Below are 20,022 nucleotides of genomic sequence, written 5' to 3'. Positions count from 1 at the left end.
TAGCAAAATTGAACAGAAAATAAAAGAGTTCCCATGTGCTCCCTGCCCCTATGCATGCCCAGCCTCACTCAGTAATCTGGACCAGAATGGGGCATTTGTTAAAATCAGTGAAACTACACTGACATATCATTATCACTCAAAGTCCATAGTTCACATTAGGGTTCACTCTTGGTGTTGTATATTTTAGGTTTGGACAAATGCATAATGCCATATATCCACTGTAGTATCATATGGAATAGTTTCACTACCCTAAAAATCCTCTGTGCTCTGCCTGTTCGTCCCTCCCGTCCCTCAACCCTTGACAACCACTGATCTTTTTACTGTCTCCATAGTTTTGCCTTTTCCAGAATGTCATATAGTTGGAATCATACAGTAATATATAGGCTTTTCAGATTAGCTTCTTCACTTAATAACATGAATTTAAAATTCCTCTATGTCTTTGCATGGCTTAACAGCTCATATCTTTTTGGTGCTGAGTAATATTCCATTGTTTGTATTACCACAGTTTATTTATTCACCTATTAAAGACATTTTGGTTACTTACAAGTTTTGGCAGTTGTTTAAAAATTACTAAGGGTGCCTGGGTGGCTCAGTCGTTGGGCATCTGCCTTCAGCTCAGATCATGATCCCGGGGTCCTGGGATCAAGTCCTGCATTGGGCTCCCTGCTCAGCAGGAGGCCTGCTTCTCCCTCTCCCACCCTTCCTGCTTGTGTTCCCTCTCTTGCTGTCTCTCTGTCAAATAAATAAATAAATAAAATCTTTAAAAAAATTATTATAAATATCCCTGTGTAGGTTTTTGTGTGGGCATAAGTTTTCAACTCATTTGCATAAATCCCAAGGAGCACAGTGGCTGGATCATATGTTAAGAGAATGTTTAGTTGTTGTTGTTGTTGTTGTTTTAAGATTTTGTTTACTTATTTAAGAGGGAGAGAGTGCGCAATGGGGTGAGGGTCAGAGGGAGAAGCAGACTCCCCGCTGAGCAGGGAGCCCAACACAGGACTTGATGCCAGGACTCCAGGATCATGACCTGAGCTGAAAGCAGCTGCTTAACAACTGAGCCACCTCGGCTCCTGAGGATATTTAACTTTATAAGGAACTGCCAAACTGTCTTTCAAAGTGGCTGTACCATTTTGCATTGCCACCAGCAATGAGTGAGACTTCCTGTTGCTTCCCGTCTTTTTAAGCATTTGGTATTGTCAGTATTTGGATTTTGACCATTCTAATGGGTGTGTATCAGTATCTCATCCCCCCCACCCCAGGCTCTCTCTCTCTTTTAAAGATTATTTATTTTTTTTATTTGAGAGAGAGAGAGAGAGAACAAGTGGTGGAGGACAAGGAAAAAGCAGGCTCTTTGCTTCAGGGAAAGCAGGGAGACTAAGCAGGGAGTCTGATTCGGGGCTCCATCCTGGGACTCTGGGATCAGGACCAGAGCTAAAGGCAGATGCTTAATTGACTGAGCCACCCAGGTACCCCCAGCTTCTTTTCTTTTCTTTTCTTTTTTTTTTTTTTAAAAGATTTTACTTATTTATTTGACAGACAGAGATCACAAGTAGGCAGAGAGACAGGCAGAGAGTGAGGGGGTGGGGAGCAGGCCCCATGCTGAGCAGGGAGCACAATGCAGGGCTTGATCCCAGGACCCTGGGATCATGACCTGAGCTGAAGGCAGAGGCTTAACCCACTGAGCCACTCAGGCCCCCCACCCACCGAAGTTTCTTTATAAAAAAGAAAAATCCATTGTTTTTAGGATAAAGCCCAGACGTCATAGAAAGGCATATAAGGTCCCTTTTGAAGTGGCTCTAGAACCAGACTGTCTGAAACTTCAGCTTCGTTACTTAATTAGCTACGTGTCCTTGGGCAAATTACTTAATCTCTCTGTACCCTAGTTTTCTTGTTGTAAAGTGATGATATTAATAATAGTACCTACCTTTTGGGATTATTGTGAGAATTAAATAAATTGATACATGAAAAGGGTTTAGCATAATGCAAAACAAAGTAAGTACCCAGTAAGTGTTAGTAGTTATCATTTGGTCTTAAGTTACTCTTCTGTCCCTGTCACTTGCTGAATCTTATTTGTGCTTCAACTTCTGCAACATAAAATTGTTTACAGTACTTAGATTGAGCCATATTCTCTCACTTCTAGGTCTTTGCCCTAGAACTTTTTTTTCTCTTATTTGGCTAACTCCTACTCATTCTTTTTTTTTTTTTTTTTTTTAAGATTTTATTTAGTTATTTGAAGAGAGAGAGATTACAAGTAGGCAGAGAGGCAGGCAGAGAGAGAGAGGAGGGGAAGCAGGCTCCCTGCTGAGCAGAGAGCCCGATGTGGGGCTCCATCGAAGGACCCTGGGATCATGACCTGAGCCGAAGGCAGAGAGAGGCTCAACCCACTGAGCCACCCAGGCGCCCCACCCCTACTCATTCTTAAAGATTAATTTGAATGTTAGTTCCTCTGGGAAGCCTTTCTAGTCCTCCTTCTGAGGCTAGGTAGTTTTCTCCCCCAAATTATTCAGTACTTAAGGGCACTATAGTATAATTGCCCGTTTTCCACTGGACTAGAAGCTCCCCAAGGGCAAGGCCTGTATATAGGTGCTCAGTATGTTTTTGTTTAAATTAATTGGTAAATGAATTCTTGCAGTCCTCTGTTGTGAGAAAAATCTAACTATATTTGCTTCTATTTATTTATCTCCTTCTATATTTCTAGTTCTTGAAGCCTGGACTTGAGAATTCAAGAGACTACCCTGACCTGGCAAAAGAAGCAGGTAATAGAGGAAATTTAGATCTTTGGACATTGGAGTTACTGTATCATCTGTCTTGATTGTGGAGCCTTGCAACCATAAAAAGAAGCCTGGGTCAAGGGAGAAGAACCTATGCAGACAATTGCCTAGTGACTCATTAGAAAGGACAAAGAAAAAAGAGCTTGGGCATTCTTAGCTAAGCAGCCAGGGCAAACAGTGGCCTATAATTTTATGTACTGTCCAGCTGTTTGCTGGGACACCAAAGGGCTCTGTGGGAGTCACCCCCTCTCCCCCACAATAATGATATTCTTTCCAATTTTGTCTTTTAGATGTGCTGTGGAGCCACAGAGATGAGTAAGGATCTTGAGGTTAAGGAGCTTTAAGACTTCGGGATTTAATATATTTATAGTTAGATACACAGTTAGGACAGAAAATGTTAAGTATCAAAAAGGAGGTGTGAAAAGTAGTAGCTTAGAGGGAGAAATGGTTACTTCTGAATGGAGAGATCTAAGATGACTTGATGAAGGATTTGTCCTTTGATTTGGACACAGACTATTTAAAAGTCAATCTACTCTGGGAAGACTCTAAACTTAATTTGACCTACCTAAAGCAAATACTCAATGCACTGTCTGATAAAACTCTTTTGTTTTTATAGCCCAGAAGGCTTTAGCTGATGCCCAGATCCCTTATTCATTAGTGGAACAGGCATGTGTTGGCTACGTTTATGGTATGTAATAAACTATATATTTTATTTTATGTATATATATATATTATTTTTTAAAAAATATTTTATTTATTTATTTGATAGACAGAGATCACAAGTAGGTAGAGAGGCAGGCAGAGAGAGGAGGAAGCAGGCTCCCTGTCAAGCAGAGAGCCCGATGCGGAACTCGATCCCAGGACCCTGAGATCATGACCTGAGCCGAAGGCAGAGGCTTAACCCACTGAGCCACCCAGGCGCCCCTAAACTATATATTTTAAAACTGTTTAACCTAATCTAGTTGCAATTTCATAACCAATGCAGAGGCATTTGTGAATTTTAACCCTCCAAACTCAGGATTTAGAGTCTTATTTCCATCATCCCTAGATTTCCCTTATGTGTCAGCCTAGTGTAACATATGTTTTTTGCCATTGTTTATTGCCAGAACAGGAGATAAATTACAAAGCATTGCTATCTTTAAAGAAGAAAAAATTACCCATTGTTCTACCATTAAAGATAATTAATATTCAGAAGATAAATTTTTGTTCTTTGTTATCTTAAAATCTGTATTTGTTGACTTTTTTGTATCCAATACATTTTCTTAAAAGATTTTACTTATTGTTTGGCACAGAGAGAGAGAGAGAGAGAGAGAGCACACATGCTCGTGTGCACAAGCAGGGGGAGCAGGAGATGGAGAAGCAGGCTCCCCACTGAGCCTGATGCCAGGCTCTGTCCCAGGACCCCAGGATCATGACCTGAGCTGAAGGTAGATGCTCAACCATTGACCACCCAGGCACCCCCAATAAATTTTTTTCATTAAACTTTTTCCTAACTAGGAAAAGAGTATATGCTAATTGTAAAAAAAGAAAAAAAGAATAAAAGAAACAGTAAAACACAAGAAAAAAGTCCCCTCTAATCCCATTGTCCAGTGTAGAAGTAATTACCATTAATTTTTTGATATTATCTTTTAGTGAATATGAATGCATGTGAGTATGCATGCACATAGAATTTTCTCTTAAAGAAATAAATAAGATCCTGGGGTGCTTGGCTGGCTCAGTTGGAGGAGTATGAGCCTCTTGATATTTGGGTTGTGAGTTTGACCCCCATGTTGGGTGTAGAGATTACTTAAATAAATAAAACTTTCTCAGGGCCCTGGGATGGAGCCCCGCATCAGGCTCTCTGCTCAGCGGGGGAGCCTGCTTCCCCCTCTCTCTGCCTGCCTCTCTGCCTACTTGTGATCTCTGTCTGTCAAATAAATAAATGAAATCTTTAAAAAAAATTGTTAATAAATAAAACTTAAAAAACAAAAAACAAAAAACGAGAACAAGGATCCTAGTACTTTTTGGTAATGTAGTTTTCTCAATTTAGGATAATTCATGTTCCCTATAAAGTCTTCTCTTATATTATCATTAACATTTTTTAAATTAAATTTTTTTTCTGGAATAGATTAAATATTTACATGGTACAAAAATACCAAAGGTGAATGATTATGTGATGGAGAGTTTCACTCTTAATCCTATCTCCCTGTCTCATGGTTCCCTTCCCTTAGTCAATTTCACTAATTTCTAGTGTATCTTTGCAGAGGTGATTTGTACATAAGTGTGTATGACTGTGTAAGTTCTTTTTCCCCCTTTCTTTTGTTACACACCTGGTAACATAATAAACACACTGTTTTGTATCTTGATTTTTTTTTCTTTACTTAGTAGTTCTTGGCTACTGTTCCAAATTATATGAAAAAGAGTTTCTTTGGTCTTTTTTTTTATGATAAAATTCCATTGAATAGGGGCGCCTGGGTGGCTCAGTGGGTTAAAGCTTCTGCCTTCAGCTCAGGTCATGATCCCAGGGTCCTGGGATCAAGCCCCACATCGGGCTCTCTGCTCAGCAGGGAGCCTGCTTCCTCCTCTCTCTCTCTCTCTGCCTGCCTCTCTGCCTACTTGTGATCTCTGTCTGTCAAATAAATAAATAAAATCTTTAAAAAAAAAATTCCATTGAATAGATAATAATCTACTGTTTATCATAAAAGACTATAGTAAGCATTACTATAGATGAATCTTCATGCTTATCTGTGATTTTTTTTTTTTTTTGAGATTTTAGTATATCAAGAGCATCCTCAAAGAGAAATTTACTAGGTCAAAGAGATACATAATGTATTTATTGAAAAGAAGGTCCTGAACCTTGCTGTGTTCCTTGAAGACTTCTGGAGAGTCTCCCTTTGGATGTTCCATCCTATTGCTCCAGCATGTCTGTCTGCCTTGATGCCCCTGTTACTGGGGAAAGGGAGTCAAAGTGTTTTCAGCTTGGATCACTGTTTTTCTGGAACACCCTGCCACACAGGATCTTTTAAACTTTTTGAAGTTGTAGAGCCTTTCTTTTCTTTTTTCTTTTTTTAAAATTTTATATATTTATTTGACAGAGAGAGAGATCACACGTAGGCAGAGAGGCAGGCAGAGAGAGAGGGGGAAGCAGGCTCCCTGCTGAGCAGAGAGCCAATTCGATGTGGGGCTTGATCCCAAGATCCTGGGATCATGCCCTGAGCCGAAGGCAGAGGCTTTAACCCACTGAGCCACCCAGGCGCACCTATAGAGCCTTTCTATGAAGAAAAAAATCATAGCCTTTTAATCCATTGATGTAGTTTTAAAGATTTATATCTGAAGTAGAAATGAAACATGGCTTCCTTTATCATGTAGTCCTAGCCAGATTGAATTGTTTGCTACGACTTGGTCATTTCTCTACTTTCCTACATCTGTGACATGTAAAGAAAGTACACATATACATGTTTTGAGGATTTTTTCCTATATGGAGTATAAATAATGCTTAATGCAAAAACTGTTTCTGAATAAGATGTCAGTGGTTTATTGCTGTGCCTGTATTATATGCACAAGGGCACAATACTGAAGGAAAAAAACCCTGTACTGGGGTGTCATGTTGCATAACAGTTTCATAAATTCCCATGTTGCAGATTTTACAGTTTTGTTTCTTTTTCTATACAGGTGACTCTACCTGCGGGCAGAGGTCTATCTATCACAGTTTGGGACTGACTGGAATTCCTATAATAAATGTCAACAATAACTGTGCAACTGGTTCTACTGCTTTGTTTATGGCCCGACAGCTGATTCAGGGTGGTGAGGATCGCTTATTTCTCGAGTGGACTGAAACACATACGGGGTTATTGCCCCTCTCATTTATTAGTTCTCCACATGACCATCAGAGGGTTTGCTTTGTACTGTAAATCTTTTTAAAAAAAGTTTTTTTAAAGATTTTATTTGTTTACTTGACAGAGAGATTGAGATCACAAGTAGGCAAAGAGCAGACACAGAGGTAGAGAGAGAGAAAGAGGAGGAAGCAGGCTCTCTGCTGAGCAGAGCCTGATGCAGGGCTCCACCCCAGGAACCTGAGATCATGACCCAAGCCGAAGGCAGAGGCTTAACCCATTGAGCCACCTACGCGCCCCTGTACTGTATATCTTTTTAAAAAATAACTTTATTGAGATCTCATTTATGCACCATAACATTCACTTTTTTTTTTTTTTTTAAAGATTTTATTTTTCATTTGAAAGACAGAGATCACAAGTAGGCAGAGAGGCAGGCAGAGAAAGAGAGAGAGAGGGAAGCAGGCTCCCCGCTGAGCAGAGAGCCCGATGTGGGGCTCGATCCCAGGACCCTGGGATCATGACCCGAGCCGAAGGCAGAGGCTTTAACCCACTGAGCCACCCAGGCACCCCAACATTCACCTTTTGAAACTATATGATTCAGTCTTTTTTAGTAGATTTGCAGATTTTATGAACCGTCACTACTATCTAATTTTATTTTATTGTTATTTTTTAAAAAGATTTAATTTATTTATTTGTGAGAGAGAGAGAGTGTGTGTGCACAAGCAGGCAGAGTGGCAGGCAGAGGCAGAGAGAGAGGCAGGCTCCCTCCCGAGCAAGGAGCCCAATGTGGGACTCAATCCCACGACCCTGGGATCATGACCTAAGCCGAAGGCAGCGGTTTAACTGACTGAGCCACCCAGGTGTCCCTTTTTATTATTACATTTTAAAGATTTTGTTATTTATTTGACAGAGAGAATGAGGGAGCACAAGCAGGTGGAGCAGCAGAGGGGGAGTTAGAAGCAGACTCCCTACTGAGCAGGGAGCCTGATGTGGGGCTCAAACCCAGGACCCTGGGATCATGACCTGAGCTGAAGGCAGATGCTAAACCTAATGAGCCACCCAGGCGCCCTTCCACTATCTAGTTTTAGAACATTTTTATCACCACATAAAGAAACCTTAAACCTATTAAATGGGTCACTCCTCATTTTCCCCTCTCCTAAGCCCCTGGTAACTACTAACCTACTTTCTGTCCCAGGATTTACCTATTCTAAACATTAAGTGAATAGAATCATAGAAGCCTTTTGTGGCTTCTCTCATTTAACATAATGTTTTCACTGTTCATGTTGTAGCATGTATCACCATTTCTTTCTTTTTTATGGTCAAATAATATTCAGTTGTATGGATAGATCATATTTTGTTTAAAGAATTATCAATGGGCATTGGATTATTTCTACTTTTTTGGCTATTATGAATAATGTTACCATAAATATTTATGTAGATTTTCTGTGGCCATATGTTTTTCAGTTCTCTTGAGTAGGTAGCATATTCTGTATTTCCAAATATTCCAGGGTGTTTTTTTTAGGCCCTGTATTCTGTTCTCCTGATTGATTGTTGATCATTACTCTACTGCTCAGTGTTTTTTTTTTTAAGATTTTATTTATTTATTTGGTAGAGAGAGAGAGAGATCACAAGTAGGTAGAGAGGCAGGCAGAGAGAGGCGGAAGCAGGCTCACTGCCGGACTACTCAGTGTTTTAATTGTTGGAACTTTATAATGTCTTGTTGTTTGATAATGCTGGTGTCTTCTGCCCTTCTCACTTTGTTATTTTTCTTTCTTTTCCTTCTCCTCCCTTCCTCTTCCCTGCCCTCATCTCTTCTCCCTTCCCCTCTTTCTTTCAGTGGGCTCCATGCCCAACATGGAGAAGAAGGTGGGGCTTGAACTCACAGCCCTGAGATCAAGACCTGAGCTGAGATCAAGAGTCAGGTTCTTTACTGATTGAGCTACTCAGGCACCCCTTTCTTTTCCTTTCTTAAAGAAAAAAATTACTAATTCCTGTTTTGATGTTCAGTTGACATCATTTGTTAACATCATTTAACATCATTTTTTAGGCATTTCCTCCCTCCAGAAATAATTCTATTAAGATTTTTTAAAAATTCTGTTAAGCTTTTGTTTAGGATCCTTTTTTAAAAATTTTATTTAGTGTTTTAGAATTCAAAATTAGCTGTTTATATTTGTTTTTCACTGAACCATATTTCCATATTTCTAAAAAGTTTTATTAGCATAATGAGAATCAAAAGAAGAATTCAATACTTTCCTAATTTTTCTTCTTATCTAGGATCATGTAGGGCTACCTGGGTGGCTCAGTCAGTTAGGCATGTGCCTTCCACTCAGGACTCTGGGATTAAGCCCACGCCAGGCTCCCTGCTGGGTGGGGTGTCTGCTTCTCCCTCTCCTGCTGCCCCTCCACATGGCTTGTGCTCTCTCTCTCTCTCTCCTTCTCTCAAGTAAATAAATAAAATCTTTAAAGAAATAGAATCATGTAAGAATTTCCCCTAATTTTTCACTTATTAAACATTTTGTAGCATTATAGCATCTTTTTCCATTTTATATATATTACTTAAAATATTTAATGCTATTTTGTTAGGTGTCTGAAAATTTAATTTTTCATAATTATATCTTCTTTCAAGGTATGGCAGATTGTGTCTTGGCTCTTGGGTTTGAGAAGATGGAGAAGGGATCCATTGTAACAAGTGTGAGTCTTATATACTATTATTCTGGAGTTTTTATAATATGTGAGAAAACTTTGCCCATTTGACTACTTTGAATAGAGCCTGTTAATAAGCAACACAAAGCATAACTTGGCATAATTATTAAATGAGCTGATATAATTCACAATCTGAAAAGTAACATTGCGTATATATGCATAAATTCTGGTATGTTAGAACAGTAAAGATTCACAGAGATGATTTGTTTAGCTTCTTTGCATTGTCAGTGATGAAACTGATATTCAGAGAGGTCAAATAATTAAATTTGAGGTGACCTCCCTATTTAATTTGAGAGTCATTAAATTAATTCCATTTAACAAATTTAAGAGGATTACTAAAGTATGGGACTTTTAATTCTGGTAGTGGGAAGCCAGGTTATTTGAACCAGTTCTCCTACTGATGACAGCTAAAATATTTGTATAGAGTATAAGCAAAAATCCTAAAGGCACTAAAGTGTTAAAGAGAGAAGAGGAATTGCTGGTGAATGCCGGAGAATTAAGATTAGTATTTGAAGCTGCTTTTGCCTTGAATGCCTTTCATCAGAAAGCTGTGAGATTCAATTTTGATTGCCCCTAGAATGAAGAGGAAAGTACTCAAAATTTAGGTCCTGGGGTGCCTGAGTGGCTCAGTGGGTTAAAGCCTCTGCCTTCGGCTCAGGTCATGATCCCAGGTCCTGGGATCGAGCCCCGCATCGGGCTCTCTGCTCAGCCGGAGGCCTGCTTCCTCCTCTCTCTCTGCCTGCCTCTCTGCCTATTTGTGATCTCTGTCTGCCAAATAAACAAATAAAATCTTAAAAAAAAAAAATTCAGGTCCTCCCATGATCAGAAATTTAGTAACCACTCCCCACAATAAAATGGGGGCTCTGTGGGGATAAACCCTTTGGGTAAGGGTGAACCTAAAGAAAAACTGTGATCCTCCTCTGTGTCCCTTTTCGCCCACTTTCATGAGATCACAAGGAGACTTGACTTGGCACTGAGCAGAACAAAGAAGAAAAAAGAGAAGGAAATAAATCCCCCAGAAAAACCTTTCATTGATAATTAATAAATCATAAGCTATTCATCATTGAAATTGCTACCAAAATTCTCATTACATGGCAGTCAAAGAAACCTCAAACCTTGAACTGAGTCTAAATTGCTTCCAGAATGGTAGTTACCTAGGCACTAAACGGACAGAAGTGTGAATTTGCTTTTGGAGGTAAGCGTTTTCTTTTGGAGACTTTGAGAACTCTTCAAGTAACTTTCTAAGCAGGCAAAGATAACCACGCATTAAAGAAACAGGACACCGTAACTGAGAGCCAGGAGAAAGAAGGCACAGTAAATAATGATCTCTGAAGGGGTGCCTGGGTGGCTCAGTGGGTTAAAGCCTTTGCCTTCCGCACAGGTCATGATCCCAGGGTCCTGGGATCACATGCTGTCTGCTCAGCAGGGAGCCTTCTTCCTCTTCTTTCTCTGCCTACTTGTGATCTCTGTCAAATAAATAAATAAAATCTTAAAAAAAAAAAAGTGATCTCTGAAGACCTCAGAAACTGGATTTATTGAACACAGATTGAGGCATACTTAACCATGTTTGAGGAAGTAAAAGACAATATCCCAAGGGTATAGGAAACTGTGAAAAGGAACATTATAGGCATGAAAAAAATAGAGTTTATAGAAAAGAAAAATAAAATAATTAAAATCAAGAAATCAGAAGATAGGTTTGATAGACTATACATAACTAAAAGGAGAATTAGTGAAACTGGACTAGATTAGAAATAATTATTTAGAATACACTCTAAACAGTAGTCTTTTTTTTTTTTTTTTAAAGATTTTATTTATTAACTTGACAGAGAGAAATCACAAGTAGACGGAGAGGCAGCCAGAGAGAGAGAGAGAGAGAGGGAAGCAGGCTCTCTGCTGAGCAGAGAGCCCGACGCGGGACTCGATCCCAGGACTCTGAGATCATGACCTGAGCCGAAGGCAGCGGCTTAACCCACTGAGCCACCCAGGCACCCCTAAACAGTAGTCTTATCTTTTAGAAAAAAGATGAAAAATTGGCAGAAAGTTAAGATAAATGGAGAATAGTGTGATAAGATATAATTATGTTTAATTGGATTAATTGATAAGAAGTGGTGAGAGAGAAAATAAGTCATGGGCATTTTGTTTATCTTTAAAAACTAGCCTTGAGTTTCACTGATCTTTTCTTTTTGCTTTTTACTCTCTCATTTATTTCCACTCTGATCTTTGTTATTTTCTTCTCACTAGTAACTTTGGGCCTAGTTTGTGTGTCTTTTCTTGTTCCTTGAGGTGTAAAGTTAAATGTTTTTGTTTGATTGTTTTTGTGTGGTTTTTATTGAGATCTTGTTTCTCAGTGTAGGAGTTTATCACTATGAACTTCTCTCTTAGAACTGCTTTTGCTGCTCCTGTAAATTTTGGTATGTTGTATTTCCATTTTCATTCATTTTCCATTTTATTCATTTTGTTTTTTTATTTCTTTGACCCATGGATTGTTCAGTAGCATGTTGTTTAATTTCCACATATTTGTGAATTTTCTAGCTTTCTTCTTGTAGGTGATTTCTAGTTTTATACCATTGTGGTTGGAAAAGATGCTTGATGATTTCAGTCTTAAATTTATTAAGACTTGTTTTGTGGACTCCCACATCATTTATTCAGAATGTTCCATGTGTGCCACAGAAGAATGTATATTCTATTGCTTTTGTATGGTATGTTTTGTATATATTGGTTAAGTCCATCTGTCTGGTTCAATGTTTCCTTATTGATTTTCTGTCTGAATAATCTATCTATTGATGAAAGTAGAGTATTAATTATTGCGTTGCTGCCTCTTTCTCCCAGTAGGTCTGTTGGCATTTGGTTTATACATTTAGGTGCTCCTGTGAGTAATTATAAATGTTATGTCATCTTGTTGGATTGACCCCTTTATCATTAGATGGCTGATTTTGAGGTTTTAAACCTGACTTAAAATAATAAGACCAAATATAATTATGCTTTAGTATATATATCAACATGTGACTATAGAGGAAAGCCAGAATAATGAAATGTTTTTCTTTCTTTTTTTTTTTTTAAAGATTTTATTTATTAATTTGACAGAGAGAAATCACAAGTAGACGGAGAGGCAGCCAGAGAGAGAGAGAGAGAGGGAAGCAGGCTCTCTGCTGAGCAGAGAGCCCGATGCGGGACTCGATCCCAGGACTCTGAGATCATGACCTGAGCCGAAGGCAGCGGCTTAACCCACTGAGCCACCCAGGCGCCCTGAAATGTTTTTCTTTAGAGTGAATATTTGAATCTTATGTGTAACAAACAAAGTAGGTTTTAGTTTATCCTATATAATGACCTTTGTCTCTTATTACAGTCTTTGTCTTAAAATCTGTTTTATCTGATGTAACTATAGAAACTTCAGCTTTCTTTTAATTTTCATTTGCATAGAATGTCTTTTTCCATTACTTTACTTTTAATCTGTGTGTCTTACATCTGAAAGTGAGTCTGTTATAGGCAGCATATTAATGGATTTTTTTTAATCCATTCAGCCACTCTGTCTCTTGATTGGAGAATTTGGTTTGTTTACATTTAAAGTAATTATTGATAGGGACTTACTGACATTTTGTTAATTGTTTTCTGGCTGTTTTATAGGGCATAGGCATTATTTGAAGAGAAAACGACTACTAATTTTCTTGAACTGGAAAAGGACACTAATCTACAGATTGAAAAATCCCAGTCAATCCATATTAGGATAAATAAAAAAAGAAACCCCACAGTGAAACTGCAAAACAAAACAAAATAAAACAAAAGCAAAGGGAATAGTGGGGTGAGTATTAGTGTTGTCTTTTTTTTTTTTTTTTAAGATTTATTTGAGAGAGAGAGAGAGCATGAGCAGGAGGGGCAGAGGGAGAGAGAAACCCAAGCAGACTCCATGCTGAGTATGGAGCCCAATGTGAGGCTGATCTCACAACCCTGAGATCATGACCTGATCTGAAACCAAGAGTTGGATGCTCAACCAACTTGGCCACCCAGGTGCCCCTCGTATTGTCTTTATATGAAGAATATTACTAGAAAAGAAGGTTATAGATATATTTTTTTAAGATTTTATTTATTTATTTGTCAGAGAGAGAGAGAGAGTGAGAGCGAGCACAGGCAGACAGAGTGGAAGGCAGAGGCAGAGGGAGAAGCAGGCTCCCTGCGGAGCAAGGAACCCGATGTGGGACTCGATCCCAGGACGCTGGGATCATGACCTGAGCCGAAGGCAGCTGCTTAACCAACTGAGCCACCCAGGCGTCCCAGGTTATAGATATTTTTTGTGTGTATTTATGGGTATTGAGTTTTGGGCTTATGCCACCTTTAGAATAGTCTTATATTCTGTTTGTAAAAAACAATTTTAAAAGATTTCTTTCTTTTTTATTTTTTTTAAGTAAGCTGTAGGCCTAACATGGGGCTTGAACTCAAGACCCCAAGATCAAGAGTCACATGCCCTACCGACTTAGCCAGCCAGGTGCCCCAGTTTTTAAAATGTTTCAAAGCAGTTTTAAAGCAAGTGTAAGTGACTTTTCAAGCAATTTTTGACAATTTAGAGATTGAGGGCTTTTGAGTTGATTATCAACATGATTTTAAAGATTTCTATTTTATTTTTTTTAAAGATTTTTTATTTATTTGTTTGACAGAGAGAGATCACAAGTAGGCAGAGAGGCAGGCAGAGAGAGAGAGAGGAGGAAGCAGGCTCCCTGCTGAGCAGAGAGCCCGATGCGGGGCTCGATCTCAGGACCCTGAGATCACGACCTGAACCGAAGGCAGCGGCTCAACCCACTGAGCCACCCAGGCGCCCAAGATTTCTATTTTAGTTTAATCCTATTTTCTTCATTTTAAAAGTAATCTTCATTTTAGTAATAATCATTTAATAATAGTTCCTACTTTTTAGTTTTGTTTAGAGGCAAGTAGGCAATTTCTAATATATATGTATTTTTTTCAAGGGAAATTTCTTCTTAAGTTATATACTTGATGACTTTAAAATTTGAGGAATTGATCTCTGGTAAATACGGATTTTTCTATAGAAGGCACTACAGTATAAAACTAGAATCATTGTGTGTATGTGTGTTTTAAAAAAAGATTTATTTGTTTATTTTAGAGGGGAGCAGGGGCAAGGGAAGGGGAAAGAAATTCTCAATCAGATTCTACACTGAGACAGAAGCCCCATGAGGGGCTTGATCCCATGACCTGAGTTGAAACCAAGAGTTGGTTGCTCAGCTGACTGCACCACCCAGGCACCCCTGTTTTTTTTTTTTTTTTTTAAGTTTTATTCATTAAAGTAATCATGATACGCAAGTGGGGCTCAAATTCATGACCTTGAGATCAAGAGTCACATGCTCGGGGCACCTGGGTGGCTTAGTGGGTTAAGACTCTGCCTTCGGCTCAGGTCATGATCTCAGGGTCCTGGGATTGAGCCCGGCTTCGGGCTCTCTGCTCAGTGGGAAGCCTGCTTCCTCCTCTTTCTCTCTGCGTGCCTCTCTGCCTACTTATGATCTCTGTCTGTCAAATAAATAAATAAAGTCTTAAAAAAAAAAAAAAAAAGAGTCACATGCTCTTCTGACTGAGCCAGCCAGGTGCCCCTAAAACTAGGATCATTGTTAGAAAATGAGTTGAAGATGACTTTTAGCCTGTTCATCTAAGATTATACTATTATTTAACTTATGAGACCAATCTGATTCAGTTCTCTCTGTTCAAACATTAAGGACCTCTATGTCAAATTAAATTAAGTGCATGTGATAGTATCTCTTACTAATCCTGAGAGTGTCTGGTACATAATAGGCATTCAAATCAACAAGAGCTATTTCCCTTTTTCCCTTAGAGAACTTTTTCGGAAAGGGGGAAATGTTAGGTTGAGTCTTAAAGACAATAAGAGAAATAATTATATGAAATTATTATATAAAAAAGGATAATTATTATAATAAAACAAAGATAATTAAAGATAGGGAAAGGTGAGCTCTTCCTGGGTATGGGAGAAAACATCATGAGCCAAGTTGTAGATGTTGGAATGAACACAATATAATATGTTCAGGGACACCTCACTGGCTTAGTCAATAGAGCATGGGACTCTTGATCTCAGGATTGTGAATTCATGTTCCACGTTGGGCACGGAAACTACTAAAAAAAAAAGTTAATATGTTCAGGGGATAGTTTGAAAAACGGGATTGGCAGGTGGCAGCTGGAGAAGAGTACAAAATAAGATTATTAGATGAGTCCATAATGGGAGTACCTAACATTTATGACACATGAAAAATAGGTATTTTTCTTAGGTAATGAATGATAAATACCTTGATAACTTTTATTTGAAAATTATTGAAAACCACATCTAGGTCTGGCATTTTCTTTATGGGAAGGTTTTTATTTTTTATTTTTTTTAAAGATTTTATTTATTTATTCGACAGATAGAGTTCACAAGTAGACAGAGAGAGAAACAGAGGAGGAAGCAGCCTCCCTGCTGAGCAGAGAGCCCGATGTGGGGCTCGAACCCAGGAACCTGGGATCACGACCCGAGCTGAAGGCAGAGGCTTTAACCCACTGAGCCACCCAGGCACCCCATGTGAAGGTTTTTAACCTTTAAAGTTCAATAGGTCAGTTTCTTCAGTAAATATATTACTATTTAGGTTATTATTATTATTATTATTACTTTGGGTGAGCTTTGATAACACCCTTTAAGGAATTTGTCCATTTCATTTAAATTGTTGAATTTATTGGGCACCTGGGTGGCTCAGTGGGTTGAGCCTCTGCCTTCAGCTTGGCTCATGATCTCAGGGTCCTGGGATCGAGTCCCGTGTCGGGCTCTCTGCTTGGCGGGGAGCCTGCTTCCTCCTCTCTCTCTGCCTACTTGTGATCTCTCTCTGTCAAATAAATAAATAAAATATTAAAAAAAAATTGTTGAATTTATTGACGAAAAGTTGATCATATTATTCCCATAGTATGCCTCTAGAGTAGAATCTCTGGACTTGTCCTTGCTCTTCCTTTGATGTTGTTAATCTTTGTCTTCTTTTTCCCATGATCAGTAAAATAAAAGGTGTTTACCAAATTTATTGATCTTGTCAGAGTAACCAGCTTTTATTTTTATTGATTTTCCTTATTTTTCTCTTTTCTATTTCATTCTGCTAATTTATATTCATTCTATTTCATTCTGTTAATTTTTTAGTTAGATCAGCTGTGATCCTTAATATTTCCCTTTTCTTACATTGGGTTTAATTTGCTCTTTATTTTTATAGTCTATTAAGTTGCATTGCTTTTAAATCTGTCCTTTTTTCAAATGTAGGTATTTGATGCTGTAGATTCTTTTAAAACACTGCTTGAGCAGGTGGCGCAGTCAGTTAAGCTCCCAACTCTCGTTCTCAGCTCAAGACATAATCTCAGGGTCATGGGTTTGAGCACAGCATCAGGGTCCACACTCACTGTGGAGTCTGCTTAAGATTGTCTCTCCCTCTCTCTCTGCCCCTCCCCATACCATTTTCTCTCTCTCTCTCTCAAATACATAAAATAAATCTTTAAAAAAAAAATAAAATAAATCTTTTTTAAAAAAAACCTTAACACTCTTAAGCAGCATACCACAAATTTTTCTTATGTCAGGCTTTTATTTTCATTTAGTTCAAATTATTGAAATTTCCAAAAAAAGGGATGCCTTGGTGGCTCAGTAATAAACGTCTGCCTTTGGCTCAGGTCATAAACCTGGGCTCCTGTGAATGAGCCCTGTGTTGGGCTCCCTGCTTAGCGGGGAGCCTACTCTCCTTCTCCCTCTGTCCCTCTCCATTGCTTGTGCTCTCTCTCTCTCTCCAATAAAGAAATGAAATCTTAAAAAAAAAATTCCAAAAAATAAAAGTAAAAAAGAAAGAGAGGTAAACCAGAAAACAGTCTCTTAAATATAGAGAACAAACTGATGGTTACCAGAGGGGAGCTGGGGGAGGATAGATTTAATGGGTGATGGATATTAAGGAAGGCACTTGTGATGAGCACTGGGTGTTGTATGTAGTGACAAATCACTAAATTCTGCACCTGAAACTAGTATCACACTGTATGTTAATTAACTGGAATCTAAAAAACGGGTGAAAAAAAATTTCCATTGTGATATTTCTCTTATCCATGTGTTAGAAGCGTGTTGCTTAATTTTTAAATATTTGGGCATTTTCAGGTATCTTTCTGTTATTTGTTTCCATTTTAAATCTCTGTGGTCAGAGAATATACTTTGTATGATGTGAATACTTTTTTTTTTTTTTTAAGATTTTATGTATTTATTTGACAGACAGAGATCACAAGTAGGCAGAGAGGCAGGCAGAGAGAGAGGGGGAAGCAGGCTCCCTGCTGAGCAGAGAGCCCAATGCGGGGCTTCATCCCAGGACCCTGGGATCATGACCCAAGCCAAAGGCAGAGGCTTTAACCCACTGAGCCACCCAGGCATCCCTGACGTGAATACTTTTTAGTTTACTGAGACTTACTTTTTGTCTCAGGATATGGTCTGTTTTGATAAATAGTCTCTGTGCTTGAGGTGAATATGTACTCTGATGTTATTGGGTAGTATTCTATAAATGGTAAATCACATTGATTGTTAATATTGATCAAGTCTTCTATATCCTTAATGATATTTCTGTCTACTTGTCCTGTCAGTTATTGGGTGGGGGGGTATTGAGATCTGCTAAATCTGACGGTTTGTCTATTTCTTTCAGTTCTATCAGTTTTTGTTTCATGTATTTTAAAGCTCTGGTATTAGGCATAGTAGCATTTAGGATTGTTAGGTACTTGATAAATTGAACCTTTCATCATTGTGGGATAACCTCTTCTATCCCTTGTAGTGTTCGTTGATCTTAGATATGTTTTGTCTGATATTAACATAGGCATTTCAGCTTTCCTTAAACAGAATTAGAATAGTATGTCTTTTACCATCCTTTTGCTTATTTCTGTCTTTATGCTTGAATTAGTTTTTTTTTTTTTTAATTGTAGTATAGGGGTGCCTGGGTGTCTCAGTGGGTTAAAGCCTCTGCCTTTGGCTCAGGTAATGATCCCACGGTCCTGGGATCGGGCCCTGCATCAGGCTCTCTGCTCAGTGGGGAGCCTGCTTCCCCCCACCCCTGCCTGCTTCTCTGCCTACTTGTGATCTCCATCTGTCAAATAAATAAATAAAAATATTTTAAAAATAAATAATAAAAAAATTGCAGTATAAATGGCATGCACAATTATATTAGTTTCAGGTATACAATATAATGATTCAATGTTTGCATATATTGTGAGATGATCACCACAATAAGTTTGGGTAAGGTTTGTCACCAAATATAGATTTTTTTTTTTGAGAGGAAAATGAGCATTTTTTGGAATTAAAGACTTGCAGTATGGGGAGGACAGATTCAATTAAATACCCAAATAGGATTCTCACTTATAGGGTGAAAGCAACAGGTTTTTAGAGGAAGAAGAAGGGGGCAATTACCTGAGTTGAATAGAAGGGGAAAAAAGGTTTTTTATTTATGTTTACAAGCCAAACTACTCCTGGTTATACATTAACTGTTGGCTGCCCACCCAATCCCCCTGCAACCCCTCCCCCCAAAAGTCCATAACCATCAGTCTTGTAATCAGGGTGTCTGTTCTCCTGTTCACTTCTCAAGTAATTGCTTAACATAATTGCTGTTTTGTCCAGAAGGTTTTAGCCAGTTCAAACAAAGGCAGTTTCTCTACAGTGGCTGTTCTAACTCTGTTTTAAAATGGCTCTAGTCCTGTCAGTTTTCCACAAGATGATGAGGCAGGTAGACTTATTTTCTTTCTTTCTTTCTTCCTTCCTACTTTCCTTCCAAGATTTTATTTATTTATTTATTTCACAGAGAGATAGAGAATGCAAGTAGGCAGAGCAGCAGGCAGAGGGAGAGGGAGAAGCAGACTCTCTGTGGAGCAGGGATCCTGATGCAGGGCTTGATCCCAGGATCCTGGGATCATGACCTGAGCTGAAGGCAGATGCTTCACTGACTGAGCCATCTAGGCACCCTAGACTTATTTTCTTATGATGAGAATTTTTAAGAACTTTTAAGATTTACAGTCTTAGTAGTTTTAGAATATACAATGCAGTATTATTGACTATAGTCACCATGTTGCACATTATATCTCCATGACTTTTTAAAAGATTTTATTTTTAAGTAACCTCTATACCAAATGTGGGACCCAAACTCACAACCCTGAGATCAAGAGTTGCGTGCTGTACTACTAAACCAGCCAGGCATCGCCTATGACTTTTTATATTATAACTGGAAGTTGTATCTTTTGACTCTCTTCATCTATTTGAAGACCTTTATTAGACCGTCTATTTGGGGCCGACCTTTTGCCCCCTGCTTCTGACAGCTACCAATCTGTTCTCTGTATCTATGAGCTTAATTAATTAGTTAACTAATTAATTAAAAAATAGTTATTTGAGAGAGAGAAAGCATGCATACATGTGCAAATGGTGGGGAGGGGCAGAGGGAGAGGCAGAGAATCTCAAGCAGACTCCCTTCTGAGTGTGGAGCCCAACACAGAGCCCAGTCTCATGATCCTGAGATCATGACCCAAGCTGAAATTAAGAGTAAGATGCTTAACACACTGAGCCACTCAGGTGCCCCTTATTTATTTTTTTGGATTCTATGTATAAGTGATATCATATGGTATCGTCATTCTCTAACTTATTGCACTTACCGTGTCTCAGGTTCCATCCTTGTTATCATAAATGACAAAATTTGATTCCTCTTCTTATTTTTTTCTAA

At 38.6% G+C, this 20,022-nt stretch overlaps 1 protein-coding gene across 2 annotated transcripts in view; it reads left to right on the top strand.

Moving 5' to 3' along the window:
* Window positions 1-20,022, top strand: part of SCP2 (sterol carrier protein 2) — a 113,187-nt gene that overhangs the window by 6,737 nt on the left and 86,428 nt on the right. For both annotated transcript variants that reach the window (XM_032301599.1, XM_032301600.1), the window contains exons 2-5: window positions 2,699-2,756; window positions 3,388-3,459; window positions 6,423-6,554; window positions 9,210-9,274. In XM_032301599.1, coding sequence (XP_032157490.1) covers window positions 2,699-2,756; window positions 3,388-3,459; window positions 6,423-6,554; window positions 9,210-9,274 — 327 coding nt within the window. The remainder of the gene's footprint in view (window positions 1-2,698; window positions 2,757-3,387; window positions 3,460-6,422; window positions 6,555-9,209; window positions 9,275-20,022) is intronic.

Source organism: Mustela erminea, chromosome 10, assembly GCF_009829155.1.
Source record: "Mustela erminea isolate mMusErm1 chromosome 10, mMusErm1.Pri, whole genome shotgun sequence".
In the NCBI taxonomy this organism is placed as follows: domain Eukaryota; kingdom Metazoa; phylum Chordata; class Mammalia; order Carnivora; family Mustelidae; genus Mustela; species Mustela erminea.
The sequence above is the reverse complement of the archived record's forward strand: the minus strand, read 5'-3'. Positions and strand labels throughout refer to the sequence as shown.